General features: G+C 29.4%; 1 protein-coding gene and 1 pseudogene across 1 annotated transcript; both read right to left on the reverse strand.

Annotated features, from left to right (window-relative positions):
- Positions 1 to 14,303: 14,303 nt before the first annotated feature.
- LOC110263091 (pre-mRNA-splicing factor ATP-dependent RNA helicase DEAH7-like) lies at positions 14,304 to 19,002 on the reverse strand (annotated as a pseudogene).
- A 547-nt stretch (positions 19,003 to 19,549) lies between these two features.
- Positions 19,550 to 22,163, reverse strand: LOC107647871 (uncharacterized). Its single transcript, XM_016351919.2, has 4 exons — positions 22,009 to 22,163; positions 21,858 to 21,912; positions 21,645 to 21,779; positions 19,550 to 19,821 (listed from the first exon to the last, which is right to left on the reverse strand). Exons 1-4 carry the CDS (start codon positions 22,149 to 22,151, stop codon positions 19,777 to 19,779), a joined length of 378 nt encoding a protein of 125 aa, XP_016207405.1. The 5' UTR covers positions 22,152 to 22,163; the 3' UTR covers positions 19,550 to 19,776.
- Positions 22,164 to 22,748: the final 585 nt, after the last annotated feature.

Consider the following 22,748-nt stretch of genomic DNA (forward strand, 5'->3'; position numbering starts at 1 on the left):
ATGTACTTAACTTTCTCTCTGAATAACGTGTTTATTTTACTCCTCTTAGAGGTTTATGGAGAGTTAGGATTTTTGGCTATGTATTTTGGGTTTTGGGATATATATATATATGTAAATATTCTCCAGCCAACCTGAGCTTCGCATGCTAAGTTAGGAGCTTGTTATTTTGTACTTTTGACCCTCTATTCCCACTTTCTGTTTAGTTATACCTATCGTTTTAATATTTCTTCGCATGCAAGTTATCTCGTTTCCTGTATTTTGCTTTCATCTTACTTGCCATAAGGCTTATGCTCAAATCATTATCATCACGATATTGTTGAATCCTCCTTCATAGAGCAAACACTTCTTTCTTGTATAAGTTACTAGTGACATAAGAAGATCCAGAGATGCGAAGTGTAGCATCGTAAAACATCTCTAAAAATGGTAAGACGGACTTAGTATAATCCCAATCTTGAATTGAAGGTAGCCCTCTTCCCTTGTTTTATTCTTCAACAAATTTTTTGTCTTGCATCTCTAATAGCTTACATGCCTTCTGATGCTTTAAGACTGCTACTAACATGAAGTATGTAGAGTTTCATCGCGTTTCAACATCTAGGCAAACAAGAGTCTTATGTAGAATATTCTCTTGTGAAATACATGCCTTAAACCTAATTAATCTTAAATTTGAAGATCTGACATACTTCACAGCATCTCAAATTTTGGCGACCGAATCATCAATCTTCTTCAATCCATCCTTCACAATCAGGTTTAAAATATACGCACAACACCGCATATGGAGATACTTTCCATTTAAAACTGAACTCTTCCAAGATTTTAGTCTTCTTTGTAAATACATAACTCCTACATCGTTAGACGATGCATTATCAACTGTCAAACTCAAGATCTTGTTCAACTTCCAGCTATTCAAGCAAGTTTCAACATTTTGAGCCATAATCTCTCCCGTGTGGTCGGTGATTTGGCAAAAATTTAGTATTTTCTTTTACAACTTCTAGTCCACATCGATGAAATAAGTAGTCAAACACATATACGTCATATTCTGACACGAACTTCAATTATCAGTTGTAAGATAAAAAAAAAAACATTAACATGAGAGAGAGAAAAAATAAAATAAGAAAAAAAAAACATTAATATTCCCTTTTTTATTTTATTTTTTCTTAAACAATAAATACAATAACATTTGACGTTAATATTAACTCCTCTATTCATATTTGCTTTCTACACTTTAATATGACTATTATTTTAACACTGAAATTATTTTGGTTATGGATTAAAATTTTGTTAATAGATATACATAGCATAATTTTGTAGTCACAAAAAAATATAATATAATTTCAAATGTTCAATTCAATTAAATAATATATTCTTATCTCCTTGTTTTAAACACAATTTTGTTATGTCTATCTTTTTTATAATAAATACTATTTTGATACAAATACTTCTTTAACAAATAAATATGTGCTTTTTTTTATTTTGTTTACTAAAAAATAATTTAAATACACAATTTAATAGTAATAATTGTTATTTTATATAGATATAAAAAATATTTTAAGTATAAATAATATTTTTCTTTTAAATATAACTATTTTTGTCTCTCTTTTTATCATTATAAGTTTTTGGAATAAAATTAAAATTTTATGACAATACAAAAATTTATATGATTATATTAATAAAAAAAATCAGTATAAGATAAATAAAAATAGAAAAAATCTATACTAAAATTCTTGACATCTAGTCATTCTTAATTAAGTAAATTTATAAAATCTTTTGATGATTTATATTTTTAAAAAATTTATAATAATTAATATGAAGGTAAAATTCTCCCTTCTATTTTAACATTTTTTCCTCTTTGATAGATATTTAAAATTAAACAAATCTAAATATTTTTTATTTTTTATATATAAAGTTATAAACACCGTAGTGAATCGAGTTAGACATAAAAAGGCTTATTAAATAGGTTTTTAGTATGGTGTTTAAATTTAAACTGATCCAAATTAAATTGTTATCCAATTCAATTCAAATTGAAAACCGATTAAAACTGCACTAATTTGAATTTGATTAGATTCTATTTTTTTACAAATCGCTGGATCGAATCGAATTTCGGATATACTTTTTATAACCGATCCAATCCAATTCAAACAGCACAATGTATACTATAATATTATTATTTTATTATTATATTTACAATTTTATTTATAACATATTCAATTTGTTATACATTTTTATATAAATAATAAATAAATAATATAAGATTTTCTTGTATAATAATAAATAAATAATGAGCACTTAATATTCCCATTGAATGCTCCCATCAATTACTTTGACAAAAAATGATAATAAATGGTCTTTAAAATTTCATTCAATATTATTATTGTCCTTTACTCAAGTACTATTTATATTCATTTTTGTTTTTATGGTAAGTATTCATTTTTCATTTGTTTTTGGAAAACCTACGAGACCTAAACCCAAAAGAATGAAATCACAGATTTATATTCATTAAATGGGATATTATAGTGCAGCCAAGACTTAAATCCAAATGAAAGACTTAGGTGTCTCATAAAGTGTTGTACAAGAATTCGAATCTTGTCTCATCAAGTGTTGTACAAGAATTCGAATCTTGAGTAAGTTCAAAAAATGTAAAAATTATCTTCTTCTTTTACCTCCAAAATTATCGACATGTTACAATAAACCAATGTAACCACTCATGTTGTGAGCATTTTCCAATATTATAATAAATGGTTATCCAATTTTAGAACTGTAAACTAAGGTGATAAAAAAAAATAAAACTTATCTTATTTATTATTTATTAATTATTATAATAATTAATAAATATTAAATAAAATAAATTTTGACTATTTTTAACTAATTTATTTTAGTTACCAAACATTTTCATTTTAAAATCTTGTTATAACACATTTTTTTAATAAAATATATAGTATTTTTTCATATATTTTATTTGTGTAAATTTTGCGTTTCTACTCGTAAGTTCTGTTTTTTAATAAAAGTGTTAGAATATAATTATGATCAATTAGTATTATTTAGTATATTTGGCTTGATTACCTTTCAATCCCTATTCCCTAATAAGCAAGAACAAATTGTATAGAATACTAGAAAAAAAAAAAAAGGTAGTAATAATTTTATATAAAGATTAAAGAGTGTACTCTCCTCTTAATGTACATAAAAATAATACATGTCTAGTTTCTTTTAATCTTATCGTTAACATCACTTCTTTCACTCTTTACTTTGGTTCCCACTCTTATATATAGATGCATTAATGAAAAACAAATTAGGGTGGATGTGACTGTAAAGAATATGTGTTGCTATTGCATGTGGCTCAGATTCTCTTTCATATATACGAGCTCAAGAACGTGTGTGTTTGCAAGGGTTTGAGCAATTTTTGAACACTCATGGTCCCACATGCATTATTGTCTTGATTCTCTCTTTTGATAACTCTTGCAATAGTTATTATTAATGAATTAATCACGGTGAAGATTCTTATTGGAGTGTGGAAAGAAATTTAAGTGAAGTCCGAGCCATTAAATTCGAGTATATTATAGTACAAAAATGTTTAATAATAAAAAAAATTAATCAAAAATAGTTAAAATTTGTCTTATTTAGTATTCGCTATTTGTTGTGACAATTAATGAATATTAAATAAAATAAGTTCTGGCTGTTTTTTTGGCCAATTCTATAGTGTTTTTTGTTTGGTGCCTAACTTTTGCCTAAATTATTTTTTATAATAACTTTAAAATATTTAAAATTTTTTAACTTTTATACTTTTAAATTTAAAATTAATTATTTTACCTATTTTAGTAATTAGGCAATACTTTTTAGGCACCATAGCAAACATTTTTTTTTTCTTTTTAGTATTACCGATTCGATAATATTAGGGAGACAACAAAAAAAATCAAAATTTATCTTATTTAACATTCATTAATTATCGTATCTATTAATAAATACTAAATAAGATAAATTATAGTTATTTTTAACTAATTTCTTTTTAGTTACTAAACATTTTTGTTACCGATTATAGTATGTATAGGGTCAATGATTTAGTTCTTGTAACTCTCAATGCAAGCTGCTTCTCTCTTCAATAAACACAATAAGAAAGGCAACGAGAAATATGTACATGATGGGAAATTGCATTAATATATTTTTGTATATATCTACGTATAATCTGCTTGTTGTATGCAAGGTAATTAAATGAGAGAGTCATTATTTATTTAGAGGGCAAGGAAGAATTTAAGTAATGGTGGCCCCAGACTCAACCAATATTGACCACAGCACTTGAACATCTTCGCATGGACATGACTTCACATATCTTTGTATAAGATGTACATCCCTCTCTCTATAACTCAATCAATAAAATACAGATATTGGTTGTAAGCATGACATGTTTATATATGTGGTGTCATGATAAAATAGAGACGCGTGGAGTTAAAGATAAATTTAAGTACGAAATTTATAAACTGATTCTATTGTTTTTATTTTGTTGTTTTGTAGAGATTAAATAATTAGGAAGTAAGCAATAAATTAGAGATGATTAATGGGTTAATTGATGGATTGAGGTGTGTAATTTTGATCTAAGATAAATGAAAAATAAGGAGGCTTTCAAAAAAAAATAAAGAAGGTCCCAAAAAATTCCAAGCAGCTACATGAGGGACATGAACTGAGAATCCTGCCTGAATGTATGCTTTCTCTCGTGAAACTCAAAACTTGCTTCTCACAATCAACCCATTTCATGTAAATTCCGGAAACCCTATCCTTCCTCACAACATAAAAGTTATATCTACCACTTTCCATTGAGTCTACAGTGAAACTTCACCTCTCCATAATATAACCTCTTTTTTTCAATAAACTACTCTCCTTATATGATATTTTTAATTTTCAGCGAACCTTTTAAACTACTCAGATGGGAGAACATATCTCGTGCAACATGGCATCCTTAATAAAAATTATTGTATGTAGTTTTTATGAAGAGTTAATTTGAATTTAAACTAGTATTTAATTTAGTTATTTTTTTTTTTGTTTATATGTGATTAAGTATTAAGATTGTTACACAAATAAAAATAATTAATTATTATATTTATTAACAGTTATAAAATTAATTCAAGAAAATTTGGTTTTAATACAGTTGAATTTTAATTCTAATTATTAATCATAATATTAGTATTCACTCTAAACATTTTTAATAAATATCTAAAGAAAATAAAAATATATATTATAAATATAAACAGTGAAAATTTCAAACTAAATCAAAAAATAATGAAATATGTACAACACAATAATATATTTTTTATTTGAATAATATTGTAGTATTATATTTTTAATTAAATTTACTTATAAATTAAAAACATCTAAAAAAATGAAAATATATATTACAAGGATAAACAGTAAAAATTTTAAATTAAATAAAAAAGTACTAAAATGTGTATATAATAACAATATATGTTTTATTTGAATAATATTATAGTGTTAACTTTTTAATTACATTTACTTATAAATAGCCATGTATTTTTCATAATGTTACAAAATTTATTCAAACTATATAATTTTATCAACTTTAGTTTTCGTGGAATATAAACGTAGAGAGAAATATGAAATGAATGTCAATACAGAGAGAAAGAGTCTATGTTTAATTATTATGTTTGATTTAATATACTCATAATTTATAATGTGTCTAGTTAAATAATTTATAACATTTTCTATTAATTAAAATCAATTTTTTCAAAAATTTTAAAAAACCTAAAAATAAATACAAACTATCAATTACTACAAAAGTAAAATATTTTTATAGAATATAAAATTTTAATATCAAAATAAAATAATTGCTGACTTTAAATTACTTCAAGAAGAATACATTTAGGTTAGGATTCTCAGTTCATGTCTTTCATGTAGCTGCTTGAAATTTTTTGGGATCTTATTTTTTTTGGAATTCTCCTTATTTTTCATTTATTTTGAATCAACATCACACATCTCAACTCATTAATTGGTCCATTACTTAATCATCTCTAATTTATTGCTTATCTCCTAATTATTTAATCTCTGCAAAACAACAAAATAGAAACAACAAAGTCACTTTACAAATCTCATATTCAAATCTATCTTCAACTCCACGCGTCTCCATTTTACCATGACACCACATATAAATATGTCATGCTTGCAACCACCATTAGCATCATAAATATACTACTTACTTTATTAATTTGATAAATTCTATATTTTTCTGGATATTATAATATAATAATATATAAAATGCTATTGTATACGACAAAAATCACATAATTTTTCAATTAAATTGTTTAACTAAAGAGAAATTAAGACTCTCAATCTATCAATTCAAACCAAATAAAATTATCTTAATTTGTGTGTGCATATATTAAATAATTTTAAATATATATAATAGTACTAGTTTATTTAATTTTATCATTCATGCCAAGATAAACTTTCATTGGGTCTCTTTTCCTCAAAATTATTTAAAGATGAAAAGAATTGAAGGAGTAGGGTAAGTAAACTAATAGTAGATCAACTTTGACATATGAACCGCACATTTTTCATCTAGAAATCAATAAACTAATAGTAGCTATAATTGAAATAATAAAAAATAATCAGCTCAAATTCAATCTAAAATTATTTTATTTAATATTTATTATTAAAATAATTATACAATTTTAAATATAAGAGATACATCATTATAAATATTATAGATATAAAATTATAAATATTATAATATATAAAATAATTTTAGATATTATCTTTTTAATATTATATATAATATTAAAAAAAATAATATTTATATATAATGCACGTAGAACTTTTTCGATTTGTGTTAATCTTCATTGAGACGCCCCGAGCTTTTATTGTGGTTGATGTTATATTTTTGGGTGTGTGACCTAGGTTTAATATGACCAACTATTATATTTGAAAGTAAACTGGCAATCTAATTGAATAAATAATTTAAATAAATTAAAAAAAAGTTTAAAATATAATTTTTTTATTAATAATAGCTTATAAATAAATTATTTTGTGTTTAAATTTTTAATTATAGATCAGAAATATTTTAAAGTTATAGTATTTGAAGAAATGAATCAAAAAATATAATTTTTTATACAAGAAAATAGATATTAAAATAATAATGATAACAAATACCTTTTAATAAAATTTTAATTCACAATAATTTTGATGATAATGTCAAAAAAATTATTGCGTAGTTAGTGTTTAGTATTTAATTGTGTATGATATGATAGGTGTAAAAATAGAAAACAAATGTAAAATATATGACATGTATGTTTTGTTATTTTATTTTATGTGCTATTTTTACTAGAATTTTCTCCTCTTTTATGGGGTTGAGAACTTGCTTTAACAATTATAAAAAAATAGCAAGCTATATATATAAAAACAAAATCACATGAAAAAAAATAAAATTAAAGTTGAGATTTCATACCACACATAATTTTAAATACAAATTTAATAATAAAAATAGAGAGACAGAATGATAAAAAAAATACATGAAAAGGACATATGCTTCAGATAGTTTAGATAGAACATTGTGTGAAAATTATGGTGGAAGGACGGTAAACAATTAAACATGATCTGAAGATGGTGGTGGAGAGCCAGTATTTTTAATAAAAACAGAAAATATTTTTCATAGAGCTTTTTTTTTATTTTGAAGTCAAAATTTTTTTAAATAAAATTGATAAAATAACCCATCGAAAATGAGAAAAGTAATATTTTTATATTTTTTAAAAATTTTAAATTAACTTTTTAAAAAATTAAAAATATTTTTCAAAAATAATACTAAACAGCATAATATGAATTTTTATAATTTAAAAATAGTAATTTTTGTTACTTTGCATATTTGAATATTTTTTTAATTTTTCTTTAGGCTAAACCCTTAAATCCTTTTCAAACTGAACAATAATCTATCAATCCCAAATTTAGACTCCTTCTCTGTACTTAAACAATTAAACTACATTATTTCATATGAAATTGAAAGTAATGTCTTCATAACTTCGTTCTTAAAAACACGATCCTCTTCTTTTGAACACATTCATATGAATCGAGTGCAGGAATTGCAACAGCTAGTAACTACTTGACAAATTTTTAGTTAGTTAATTTATATCCTAATTTATGACTAACATCACCTAATTTTATGTGCTAATTTTATGTGCTATTTTTACTAGAATTTTCTCCTCTTTTATGGGGTTGAGAACTTGCTTTAACAATTATAAAAAAATAGCAAGCTATATATATAAAAACAAAATCACATGAAAAAAAATAAAATTAAAGTTGAGATTTCATACCACACATAATTTTAAATACAAATTTAATAATAAAAATAGAGAGACAGAATGATAAAAAAAATACATGAAAAGGACATATGCTTCAGATAGTTTAGATAGAACATTGTGTGAAAATTATGGTGGAAGGACGGTAAACAATTAAACATGATCTGAAGATGGTGGTGGAGAGCCAGTATTTTTAATAAAAACAGAAAATATTTTTCATAGAGCTTTTTTTTTATTTTGAAGTCAAAATTTTTTTAAATAAAATTGATAAAATAACCCATCGAAAATGAGAAAAGTAATATTTTTATATTTTTTAAAAATTTTAAATTAACTTTTTAAAAAATTAAAAATATTTTTCAAAAATAATACTAAACAGCATAATATGAATTTTTATAATTTAAAAATAGTAATTTTTGTTACTTTGCATATTTGAATATTTTTTTAATTTTTCTTTAGGCTAAACCCTTAAATCCTTTTCAAACTGAACAATAATCTATCAATCCCAAATTTAGACTCCTTCTCTGTACTTAAACAATTAAACTACATTATTTCATATGAAATTGAAAGTAATGTCTTCATAACTTCGTTCTTAAAAACACGATCCTCTTCTTTTGAACACATTCATATGAATCGAGTGCAGGAATTGCAACAGCTAGTAACTACTTGACAAATTTTTAGTTAGTTAATTTATATCCTAATTTATGACTAACATCACCTCTCTATATAAATATAAAAATACGTTACAAAAGTTTTTGTCTATATATATATATACGTTACAAAAGTTTTTGTCTATATATATATATATATATATTAAGTAGCATTAAAACAAATTTTGACTCTTTTCTCTAAATTCAAGAGCATCTTAGTTTCTTTCAAATTTTAATAGTGGCTGGTTTACATATATTATATACGCATATTTATGAAATAATTAATTATTATTAATAAGAAACTTTGTTGCTTTTTGTTTTATTTTCCTTCTAGTTATTTGATTTTTATTTTTTTGGTCAAATTTTTCAACTATTTGTTATCTTGTTAACTTACGGGTGATGTGGGATGAGATTTGTTAAGTAATCTTATAAACCCAAAATTTAAATCATTTTAATTGTTTTTATAATTTGTGTTTAGCTTATTGGGAGTCACCCAAATAGGTTTATAATTTTTCTGGTAAAGAAAAGAAAGCCCAAATGCCTCTTTATTATCCTGAGCCAGTTTCATTACATCTAAGTTCTAAAATTTTTCTATAACCCAATTTTATTTTTTGGTAAAACTCCTGTAACCCAATTACATTAGGAAGAATTGGTATAAAAAACAAACTAGGTTTTGGGTCGAATTTCAAATAGCTTAATTATATTATATTTTTGTTACTTTGCAAATTCGAATATTTTTTTTCTTTAGGCTAAACCCTTGAACTTTATTCAAATCCAACAGTCTACCGGCCTCAAATACAGATCCTTTTTCTATATTTAGACAGTGAAACTACGTTATTTCATATGAACTTGAAAGCAATGTTTCCATGACGTCGTTCTTAAAAACACGATTCTCTTCTCTTGGACACATTCACATGAACCGCATGCAATTGGTGACAAGTAAATTCTCAGTTGGTTAATTCATATCTTAATTCATAACTGACATCACCTCTACATATAAATATAAAAATATGTATGGAAGTTTTTGTTCTTTTTCTATATATATATTAAGTAGCATTAAAGCAAGCTTTGAATCTTTTGTCTAAATTCAAGAACATCTTAACTTCTTCCAAATTTCAATAGTAATTTACATATATTACATACACATATTCATGAAATAATAAATTATTATTAATAAGAAATTTTTGTGTTTGGACTTATTGGGAGTCACCCAAATAGGTTATATTTTTTCTGATTTTGAAAAGAACAGCCCAAATACTTTTTTATTATCCTGTGTCAGTATAACCCAATTTTATTTTTTGGTAAAACTCCTGTAACCCAATTACATTAGAAAGGATTGGTATAAAAAACAAACTAGATTTTGGGTCGGATTTTAAATAGCCCAATTACATTATATTTTGTTACTTTGCAAATTTGAATATTTTTTTCTTTAGGCTAAACTCTTGAACCTTATTCAAATTTAATGGTCTACCATATTCAAATACAGATCCTTTTTCTGTACTTAGACAGTTAAACTACGTTATTTCATATGAATTTGAAAGCAATGTTTTCATGACTTCGTTCTTAAAAATACAATTCTCTTCCCTTAGACACATTCACATGAACTGCATGCAGTAATTACAACAACTGGTGACTAACAAATTCTCAGTTGGTTGATTCATATCCTAATTTATGACTGACATCGCTCTATATATAAATATAGAAATATGTTTAAAATTTTTTGTCTCTAATATATATATTAAGTAGCATTAAAGCAAGCTTTGACTCTTTTGTCCAAATTCAAGAGCATCTTAACTTCTTTCAAATTCCAATATTGATTTACATATATTATATACACATATTCATGAAATAATAAATTTTTTTAATAATAAGCTTTTTACTTTTTGTTTTATTTTTCTTCTAGCTATTTTGTTTTTAATTTTTTGGTTAGATTTTCTAACTATTTGTTATCTTGTTAACTTTTGGGTAATGTGGGATGAGATTTACTAAGTGACCTTACAAACCCTAAATTTAAATAATTTTAATTGTTTTAATAATTTGTGTTTGGGCTTATTAGGAGTCACCGAAACAGATTTATATTTTTTCTGGTATGAAAAGAACAGCTCAAATACTTCTTTATTATCCTGAACCAGTTTTATTACATCTAAGTCCTAAGATTTTTCTATAACCCAATTTTGTATTTTGGTAAAACACCCTGTAACCCAATTATATTAGAAAAGATTGGTATAAAAAATAAACTAGGTTTTGGATCAGATTTCAAATAGTCCAATTACATTATATTTTTGTTACTTTGCAAATTTAAATATTTTTTTTTTCTTTAGACTAAACCGTTGAACCTTATTTAAATCCAACAATCTACTGGCCTCAAATACAGATCTTTTTTCTGTACTTATACAGTTAAACTACGTTATTTCATATGAACCTGAAAGCATTGTTTTCATGACTTCGTTCTTAAAAACATGATTCTTTTCTCTTGAATTGCAACAACTGGTGACGAGCAAATTTTTAGTTGGTTGATTCATATCCTAATTCATAACTCACATCACCTCTATATATAAATATAGAAATATGTATGGAAGTTTTTGTATATATATATTAAGTAGCATCAAAGCAAGCTTTGACTTTTTTATCTAAATTCAAGAGCATCTTAGTTTCTTCTAAATTTCAATAGTGGTTTACATATATTATATACACATATTCATGAAATAATAAATTATTATTAATAAGAAGCTTTGTTATTTTTTGTTTTATTTTTTTCTGGCTATTTTGTTTTTATTTTTTGGTCAAGCTTTTCAGCTATTTGTTATCATGTTAACTTATGAGTGATGTGGAATGAGATCTGCTAAGTAACCTTATAAATTCTAAATTTGAATCATTTTAATTGTTTTTATAATTTGTATTTGGACTTATTGGGAGTCACCCAAATAGGTTATATTTTTTTTGGTATTGAAAAGAACAGTCTAAATGCCTCTTTATTATCCTGAGCCAGTTTTATTACATCTAAGTCCTAAGATTTTTTTATAACCTAATTTTATTTTTTGGTAAAACTCCTGTAACCTAATTACATTAGGAAGGATTGGTATAAAAAACAAACTAGGTTTTGAGTCGAATTTCAAATAGTCTAATTATATTATATTTTTGTTACTTTGTAAATTTGAATATTTTTTTTCTTTAGGCTAAATCCTTGAACCTTATTCAAACCCAATGGTCTACCAGCCTCAAATACAAATCTTTTTTCTGTACTTAGACAGTTAAACTACGTTATTTCATTTGAATTTAAAAGCAATGTTTCCATGACTTCGTTCTTAAAAATATGATCCTCTTCTCTTGGACACATTCACATGAATCCAATGCAGCAATTACAATAACTGGTGACTAACAAATTCTCAGTTGGTTGATTCATATCTTAATTTATGACTGATATCACCTCTATATATAAATATAGAAATATGTATAAAAGTTTGTCTTTAATATATATATATAGTGGCATTAACGCAAATTTTGACTCTTTTGTCTAAATTCAAGAACATCTTAACTTCTTTCAAATTCCAATAGTGGTTTATATATATTACATACATATATTCATGAAATAATAAATTATTATTAATAAGAAGCTTTGTTATTTTTTGTTTTATTTTCTTCCTAGCTATTTTGTTTTTTTTTTTTTTTGTCAAACTTTTCAACTATTTATTATCTTGTTAATTTATGGGTGATGTAGGATGAAATTTGTTAAGTGACCATACAAACTCTAAATTTGAATCATTTTAATTATTTTTATAATTTGTGTTTGGGCTGATTGAAAGTCACCCAAATAAGTTTATATTTTTTTGGTATTGAAAACAACAACCTAAAAATCTCTTTAGTTTTATTACATCTAAGTCTTAAGATTTTCCTATAACCTAATTTTATATTATTGGTAAAATTCTTATAACCCAATTACATTAAGAAAGATCGGTATAAAAAATAAACTAGATTTTGGGTCAGATTTCAAATATCCCAATTAATACCTCATTGGTATAACCAAAACTACTACTTTAACAAAAAAAAAAAAAAAATTTTTTGTTTTTTTTTTGTCAAACTTTTCAACTATTTGTTATCTTGTTAACTTATGGGTGATGTAGGATGAAATTTGCTAAGTGACCATACAAACTCTAAATTTGAATCATTTTAATTATTTTTATAATTTGTGTTTGGGCTGATTGAAAGTCACCTAAATAAGTTTATATTTTTTTGGTATTGAAAAGAACAACCTAAAAACCTCTTTAGTTTTATTACATCTAAGTCTTAAGATTTTTCTATAACCTAATTTTATATTATTGGTAAAATTCTTATAACCCAATTACATTAGGAAGGATCGGTATAAAAAATAAACTATATTTGGGTCGAATTTCAAATATCCCAATTAATTCCTCATTGGTATAACTAAAACTACTACTTTAACAAAAAAAAAATTACAAAATACAAGGTAAACCATTGTTATAAAAATTGGACCGGACTGGCCGATTCAACCGAAAAATCGGTAAACCGAATCCTATACCAATTTGGTGTTTAGACTGTACAAGGAATCGAACCGGTGCAAATCGGTCCGTAAAATTCTTATAACCCAATTACATTAGGAAGGATCGGTATAAAAAATAAACTAGATTTTGGGTCGAATTTCAAATATCCCAATTAATTCCTCATTGGTATAACTAAAACTACTACTTTAACAAAAAAAAAAAATTACAAAATACAAGGTAAACCATTGTTATAAAAATTGGACCGGACTGACCGATTCAACCGAAAAATCGATGAACCGAATCCTATACCAATTTGGTGTTTAGACTGTACAAGGAATCGAACTGGTGCAAACCGGTCCGACCGAACTATTGGGAGTGAAAATATTTCCAAAATGCTTGAGGTAAGGTTCGGACCCTTGCCCTCAAGGAAACAAAAACACTCTACAACCACCAGACCACTAAACTTCTTATTAAAATTTATGCAAATTATAATACATATAGATATTTTTCATCAAATAATTTATTTTAATTTAATTTATTTTTATTTTAATTATAAACTCACTTATCTTTTTATAATTATACAATATCTATTAATATTATTTTTTAATAAATATTTGTAGTATCTAATAGTATAATAGATATAAACTAATTAATAAATTATTAAAATTTAAAAATAATAGTTATTTTAATATAAAAACAAAATAAAAATATTTATGATAGTGTAAAAATAATAAAATATTTATTGTTCATATTTCATATTGTTTTAAAATAACTTGATATTTTTACAATGTTAGTAAAAATATGTATTTTAAATTTTAATTTTAAACTTTTAACTATTTTTTATTTTTTATTTACATAGGACCGGATCAACCGGTTCAACCAGTAACTCATCGGTTGAACCAGTGACCCATGCCATAGAGTGCGCTACTGGGGTGTAGATGACACGGCATCCCAGTCCGGCAGTTGACATACTCTCCAACACCCTTTAATCTTGCTGCATTGTAGAAGTATGCTGAGCAAATTGCTTTTCTGACTATGTCTGTATCAGGCCAACAGGTGGTTAGAGAGATCTTCAGTGTCTTGAGAATATCAAGCAGCTGGGATCTCACCTCTCTGGCCTTTCTTAGACCTTTAACATGCAAAAAATGATCATTACACCAGTCACCTCTGTAATCATGCTGTTTCCATTGCTGATAGACATTGTACAGGGTTAAGTGATCAGATTCTGGCACAAAAAATCTTTCGCGTGCAGCATCACTCTCCTCTGCTCGGTCCTTGGGTCTAAAGAAAACTGACGGTACTGAAAGCATGGAAACAATCGTCAGAACCTCCTCAAGGCACCCTAGCTGTTCACCCATCAAAAGCATCTTGGCAAGTGGAGGGTCCAGTGGAAACTCAACCATTTTCCAGCCAAGATCTGTTAAGGCACCCACATTGTTAACGGCACCCAATACCCACAACTGGTACATAGAATTGAGAATATTATCTTGCGGAGGTGGGTCCATGAAATCAAAATCAAGTAAATTATCAACTTTAAGAGATTTCAGCAACAAGACCACATTGCCGAGGTTAGTCCTTTGAATCTCAGGGACAGGGCTGGGCAACATTTCATTTAGGTAAGCACTCTCTGTGTACAGTCGACAACATGTACCAGGCCCAGCTCGACCAGCACGCTGATCAGCAGCAGCACGGCTGACGGGGAAGACTTGGAGAGCGTCCATTCCCATCCTTGGGTTATACACCTTCATTTTACCATAACCTGTGTCTATGACATAGAAGATACCATCCACAGTCAATGATGTCTCAGCGATGTTAGTGGCAACGATGCATTTTCGGGCTCCATCTTCAGCTCTCTGGAATATCTTAGCCTGCAATCAGCAGGAAGCTGAGAGTATATGGGTAGAATCAAGAGTTTAGGGAATGCTTTCTTTGAAGAAGAGACCATCTGCTCCATTCTTTCTGCAAGGGCGTAGCAAGCTGCCTCAATCTCATCTTGGCTAGTCATGAAGATAAGAATGTCACCTGGAGGACTAGTAATGTGAATCCTCATGGCCTGCTGCACTGCACCTTCAACATAATCTTCAACTGGAGTTTTCCTCCATAATGTAGTCGCAGGAAATGTTCTCCCAGGAATATGATAAATTGGCACACTGCAAGAATGCCCTAATTAGATCGTGAACCAACCAAAATGTGGAAAATGAGATATTAGACAAGATTGAGGAGCTGAAACTCACCTTCCGAAGAAATGTGAAAATTTCTGTGCATTCAGAGTTGCTGATGTGACAATCAACTTCAATCACGACGCCGAGCTACAACTTTCTTCAATATTCCAAAAAGAACATCCGTGTTTAATGATCTTTCATGGGCTTCATCCATGACAATAACCCTGCAATAGTTTCAGATACTAACGTTATTTTTTTTGCAGAAACACCATAAATGTCATTGTTGAGGGTGAATTTTCTCAATATTTTCGTACCGATACTTGTCTAGATCAGAGTCTTTGAGTGTTTCTCGTAGAAGAACCCCATCTGTCATGTACTGTAAAATTCAACCATTTTAGTTTAGAGTACATAGCAACAAAAGTTAATAATGTGTCCACATAACTAATGTATATGCTAGACTTGTGTATGCTCAAAGGATAAATACAATGAAAAGAAACCACACTCAATAGCACAATAGTTCCAGTGTCATAAAATAAGTGTTTACCTTTATAATGGTATTTGGCCCAGTCACATCCTCAAACCGTATAGCATAGCCAACCTTCTCACCCAGCTCTGTCTCCATCTCCTCACTGACTCTCTTGGCCACACTCATAGCTGCCACACGCCTGGGTTGGGTGCAACCTACTATACCTTTTATAGTGTAGCCATCCTCATGCAGATACTGTTCAGAAAACTCAAATGTCAAATTTCTGTCTTGATTGGACAAACATGATCATGTAAATAATTGAAAAGAAAAGAAAAGGACAATGCACCTGTGTCAATTGGGTTGTCTTTCCTGAGCCAGTTTCTCCAACCACTACCACAATCTGATTTTCTCGAATTACCTACACAAGTGTATATCAACAAATTATTGCAACATATATGAACCACTGGCTCTATTTGCTTCTCACTTTCTTCACAAGTGAGAGGGCAAAACGTTTTTGTGGGTACCACATTCAATTTTTAATATTAATCTCCCACTTTTTCTCTTAGTTGATTATGAGATACACATACAATAAAGAAAAAACCAACCTGTAATAGGTCATCTCGCACTGAAAAAATGGGCAGATATTGCCTTTGCTCTGCAATACTCTTTGACTTGGCAAGATCACTCACAGCCTCTTCCTTTTTCAAATGCTGTGAAAACTTAGCTTCTTCCTTAAAATCTATTTCACCCTGTTCACCCACTGTAGCAGTGTCTGCATCAATCTGCATTTGAAAGGATTTTAAAAAGGATAAGTCTTTATACACCAGTAAGAGAAAGCAAAGATCACAACTGTTCCAGAAGAATACCTGTTCTGCTGTCTTTTCAACACCTAAGATATCGCCAAGTTTTGAGCCTGCAAGCTCCCAAAAACGTTGGCGAGACTTATTTGAACTCTGTTTCTCACGTATTTCTCTGACCAGAGTAGATCCTTTACGAGAAATTATAGCCATGTCAGATGTTGGATCTTTTATTGGCATAATTGGCTCTGCCTGCTTAGTAAAGACAACTCTGCCATCAAGGAATGGAGGTTTTGTATCTGTAAATGTTGGTAAAAAATAATCAAAGAGGTGAATGCCATACAAACTGCATAAAACATCAATTAGCCAGATGAAGATTTACCATGCACCAGAAGAATAAAGTTGCGTTCTTCCTCATCATCAAACTCAGTCTAAACCTCTGTACCTCTAACGGCTCCTGATCTCAGCAGTTGTCTGTCCTCCCATTGAGCATTATCAGCTGTGAGCTGAGACAATTTCTTGCTCTGAGCAAGGGACATCTTGGTCCCATCTCTTCTAGTCTGTTATTTGTTAACAACTCCTGATTACTTTAACAAGATAACTAAATGCAAGTTGCTAAAATCAATGCACAATCCATGCTGCATATATAAGATATATAACACGGTGTATAGAACATCTTCATATGTGACATTTCAGTTTTAATATGTATCAGTTCTACTTATGACAAGGAAGTGAGGAACTATCTTTAATTTATCCAAGAAAAATTTGCAAGTAACAAGAAGCTCTGTGTATAACGGTTTGCAGCAAATATTAGTTTACATTATAATTAGAATTCTTAATGTTTAGTTATTTAGCAGTCTTTTGGCAAGCTCAGCCTCTTTTTTTTGAAAGGTAGCCTCGTCTCCAAGAAAAAAGGGATGAGTTATCTCCACCATCGAACATTGTGCTACCTTCCTCTCTATCATACCTACACAAAGATAATCTTAATCAGATTGATGTATTATACATCAAAAAGTGAAAGTTTGAAAATTACACAATATATGTTAAGGCTTAAAAGGTCATCTATAACTTCAACCCTATCAGAAGGTCAAACTTGTATGATGTGTCAAAATCTCAAATTTTGGATCTTTTCAAAGAACTAAAATTTTAACCTAAATTTGACCGAGCACGTATTATAGAAGACAAGCATAGAAAAGGAACCAAATTATTTTCCAAGAACTTAACACCACACATGTCAAATACAAGGATTTAACACAACCTCAAAATGGATACTTCTCAAAATGAAGTTTAATTATCATAATTACCATGCCCGGTCAGCATCATATTCCATCTCTGCGCGCATGCTTTCAGTAATCTCATACTTGTGTTCTTCGCCAAACTCGGACTTATCAGTCACTTCATCCTGAACACATGACAAGATGTACATGCATATTATTAGAAACGACCATAATGAAACCATGGAACCTTTCTAGACATTTTGTTAGTGATCAGCTTAAAATCATCTATTTAAAGTATCTCAGATCAATTATCAACTAAACAAGGGCAAAACAGATATTATTAAGCACAAAATAAGGCTCCTTACTTTCAAAATTGTCAACATGTTGCAGTCTTCTGCTACCACTTCTGGACTCATCTCTGTGATGCCTCCTCTCATTCCTATAATTCTCCCTTTCATATCCAGAAGGTGAAGCAGGGACCTTCAAAGTTGAAATATCATAACGAGACATGCAGCAAAACTTCAAAATAAATTTTAATTGAACAAGAATTGCTAACTGATGAAAGCAACAGTAAGAAGTGATATAATACTGAGCAGTGAAAATGTAGGAACACTTATTTTGGACAGAAAAATATTGTATTGATTATTTATTGGAGAGATTAACAAAAGCAATCATTGGCATATTCAATAATGACTAAAAATATTCTTCATAAAACAAATATACATTCAAGGGTCAGTTTCACAAAAAATATACTAGGCACTAGGACAACATCATGACAAACTAAATATTTCTCCTAAAAGAGCAAAAGGAATAGGGCCATGAAATATGAAAGCGAAAACCCAGAGAAAGAGAGAATAATCTTACATCAGAACCCGATGCTCCTTTGAACGAGTCCCATATGAATCACCATCATGTGAATCCCTTGGTTATCTTTCACCACCAAATTCATTACCACCTACATCATAATTCCTCTATTATCCACTCCATTCCTTCAGCAATTGCTCGTACACCAGTCACCATATCATCAACCGTATCACTTTACTCGCGTCCACGAGACGCTCTTTGGGTCTTGTCCACACCGAACAGTTGATATTAAGGTGATCAGTCTTAATATCTAAAGTCCAGTGCTTCAAATCTCTAAAGGTAATGCTCATGAACATTTATGCTATATATGTCAAGAAGACATCCTAAATAGCATGTACACACAGCCAGAGTATGCTCAGAAGTATAGTCAGTCTATTCCCCAGGCTCTACGGGAACGAACTGCTCTGATACAATAATGTAACACCCTACCACACAAAGTCTTATGCTTAAGTCATAAAGCTGAGGTGGCAAGGTATTACGACCTCTAAAAGTAATAATAGTTGAAAGAAATTTTATCTAGAAGCCTGTGAAGAAAAGTTAAGCAAAGCGTTAACTAGAAAATCGCATCACTCACGTAAGCGATAAATATGAGAGAAGAAATCCAAAGATACATATAGCAAGGCTTCTGACTCGGCTTGCGAAGCTAGAACCGGCCAAAGCAAATAAGTATATACATACATATATATAAGAGAATCCCAAAATGACCCAAAGTAGAAAATGACAACCTGTTTCTCCGAGTCAACCTCTAAGAGGGACAAACATAAAATACAAGGTAGAGAATCTATATACATACATAAATATAAACAAAATACGTCTCCGAGCCCCAAAAGTTCTTCGCTTCACCCGAGTCTCCAGAATACAGAGTGGTGCTTCTCAACCTGAATCTGAAAAACAACAATATTGTATGGAATGAAAACCGGAAATTCTTAGTATGGTTAAGGTGCCCACATATATAATAAATAAGGTCCCGGGAAAGTCAAAGGCAATCTTAGAACTCCGACGCTCTTGATTATAAAACTTAAAGAATTCAAATACAAAAGCCATAATCAGGGTGGTCCACTAAGGTTCTCCATTCTAACTCAACTCTCACTAAAACCCTCAATTATTCTCCTTCCTTAACTTCCCTCTAAAATACCAGAAGATCCACACAGGCAAACAAAGCAAACAAAGTAAATGCAAGTAGAATACAGATACAACAAATAGAACATATAGCAGTTAAGCATGAAATAACAAGTAGGCAATCCCAAGAAAGTAAACCAAAGCAAACAGACAAATCCATATGATGCATGCCTTTCCTACTAGCCGTGAGCTCACGCATCGGTTACTTTGTCAGAACCCGACACATCTGGTAGCTAACCCAGATATTTGTCTCTAGGTTGCGCATCTCCAAGAGGATCATAAACGAAGGAGAGTACCTTTCCACATCGAATGAGTGTGCCTTTCCACCTTCTCCTGGAGGAGATACGAAGGAGTGTGTCTTTCTACATCGAAGGAGTGTGCCTTTTCACCTTCACCACACCCTCATCACGACAAGAGAGGGAACTTCCATCCTCAACTTGCCATCCGAATACATTTTCAAGTTAAAACGCAAGCGGGATCACACCCAGACCTTGCCATCTCAACCGTTTCGGCCACACACACATCTCGACCATTATGGCCACACACAGTCATCTCAAATCTCATCATATATCATTATCATTTCCTTACATTCATTCTTTATAGCCATAGTTTATCATGGTCTCATACATACACCTCATATCATCGCAATCTGTACCTAATTCATCATTTAAGATTATTACTTCACCCTCAAGTTATCACATTTTCCTAACTTCAGCTCATTACTAGACTTACTACTATAGTTTAGGCTAAAAGAATGAAAACGGAGGTTTAGAAGTTTGAAATTAGGCTTGGAAACATAAAATACAATTTTGCTGAAATAGGTACGCGTGGGTCACGCGTACGCGTCGATACGCGTTTAGGCCAAGACGCGTACGCATCCCCTGATTACGCGTACGCATGTAAACCAGGCAGTAGTATTTGTCCGTGAAGGGGGTATATGCGTACGCAAAAATTCCATGTCACGCGTACGCGTGGACATGCGTTTTTCCAAAAATTTCACTAAGTTTCAAAAGCTGCAGATTTTCAGTTTTTAACTTCAAACTTCCGACGCGCATAACTTTTTCGTTTTGAATCCTTTTTCTTCCGTTCTTTAAACGGCGTAAACTTCACGGACCCAATTTTTATATAAAATAAATTTAAAATCATTTGGAGGGTTGGAAGCCAAATTATAGCTCGCCAAAATTTGACCAAAAACTAATTTTTCACCAAATTCAAAACCTCAATTTTCTCAAAGAACAACTTCACTCCAACTTACCATACCCCTAATTCATCAATACAGTACACCTTCCTTAACACCACAACAACCATCACATGTTATCATACCTTAATTTCATTTAACAATATCATACATCAATCCTTCAAATGCATCAATTAAATCATGGTATACTTATTCTAAGCATAGACATTCATGTCATAAAACCAACAATCATCAATTCAACATCCATCCAACAACACCAAATCCATATCACAATTCTATTCAAGGTTACTAAGTATTAAATATACTCATATATTTCAACCTATCCTATGGTCATCTAGCATAAGTTTTCACAAAACATTATATATTAAATATGTGAAACCTAAACCATACCTTGGCCGAATTCTCCCCTAAGCTCGGAACGCCACAAATGACCACCGTTCCATAAAACCCAAAGCTCCGAATATTTCCAAACAGAAAATTTAGCTTCCAACTCCACAAATTTGCCACCAATACATATAATTTCATCTAATATCATATAAACACCACTAAATCAATATAGGGTTTGCTATATACACAATTTCACAAGGTTTAAAGATTCCTCACCTTACCCACAGGGAATTGGGACAAGGCCCAGTGATTCCGCACTACTTGAGCACACCTAACATCATTAAATCACAAAATCTCAAAGCCCAAGAACCTAACATTTTCGAATTTAAGGAGAGAGATATTGGGAGAGAAAAAGCTGATTCCTTACCAAATTGTTGGGTGGGTTTCGTAGAGGATTCCGAGACAAACACGTGACCGCTGACGGCTCGTTAATCGAAGCTCCGGATCGAAAGTTATGGCGGAATGAAGTTTGAGTGAGGATTTGGGGTATTTCACTTGTGTTCTTCTCATTTCCCTTTGCTTTCATCGTATTTCTCTTATTTGGGAAAGAAGAAGAGCTGATCCTCTTATGTATTGTGGGCTTAGGTTGGCCTTGGGCCCATTCTGGGCTCGGTTAGGTCCGTTTGGCTCAATTTTGGGCTAAATTCTTTGAAATTAGTGTCAAAATTTTTGTTTTAATTTTCTCTATCATATTAAATTATAAAATTTTATTTTTTTATTTATTTGATTAATAATTAATTTATTAGTTAATTATTCACTAATTACTCGAAGTTTACATTCATATCCTTTTTTATAATTATTTATCTAAAAATAATTTTAAATAATATAATTTAAACAATATTTAATTTTAATCACTAGTAAAATTAGTTATAGGTGATGTTTTAGAACCAGATCGCCTACACATTTAATTTCCTCAATCAAGCAACTGAAGCTATTTCTTTCCAAGAGCATGAAGCAAAGCAATAAGAAAAGGTGAATGCTTCACAAAAGCTTCAACTAGAACCAACAAATGCCTCTTAACTCTTTCAGGATCTATGGAATCGGCTTTTATTCTTTGCTTTATCCCATATGTTGGAAGATTGGCATTCATATAGACTGTTATTGTAT

Source organism: Arachis ipaensis, chromosome B6 (assembly GCF_059453495.1).
Source record: "Arachis ipaensis isolate K30076 ecotype BB chromosome B6, ASM5945349v1, whole genome shotgun sequence".
Taxonomy (NCBI): Eukaryota; Viridiplantae; Streptophyta; class Magnoliopsida; order Fabales; family Fabaceae; genus Arachis; species Arachis ipaensis.

Bases quoted from the DNA above. Each gene is read 5' to 3' on its own strand.
- LOC107647871 (XM_016351919.2), bottom strand. From the start codon at position 22,151: ATGAGAAGAACACAAGTGAAATACCCCAAATCCTCACTCAAACTTCAT. The intron at 21,913-22,008 runs GTAAGGAATCAG...TAATGATGTTAG, and splicing joins GAAACCCACCCAACAATTTG to GTGTGCTCAAGTAGTGCGGA. The intron at 19,822-21,644 runs GTATGGTTTAGG...GTTGTTTTTCAG, and splicing joins TAGGGGAGAATTCGGCCAAG to ATTCAGGTTGAGAAGCACCA.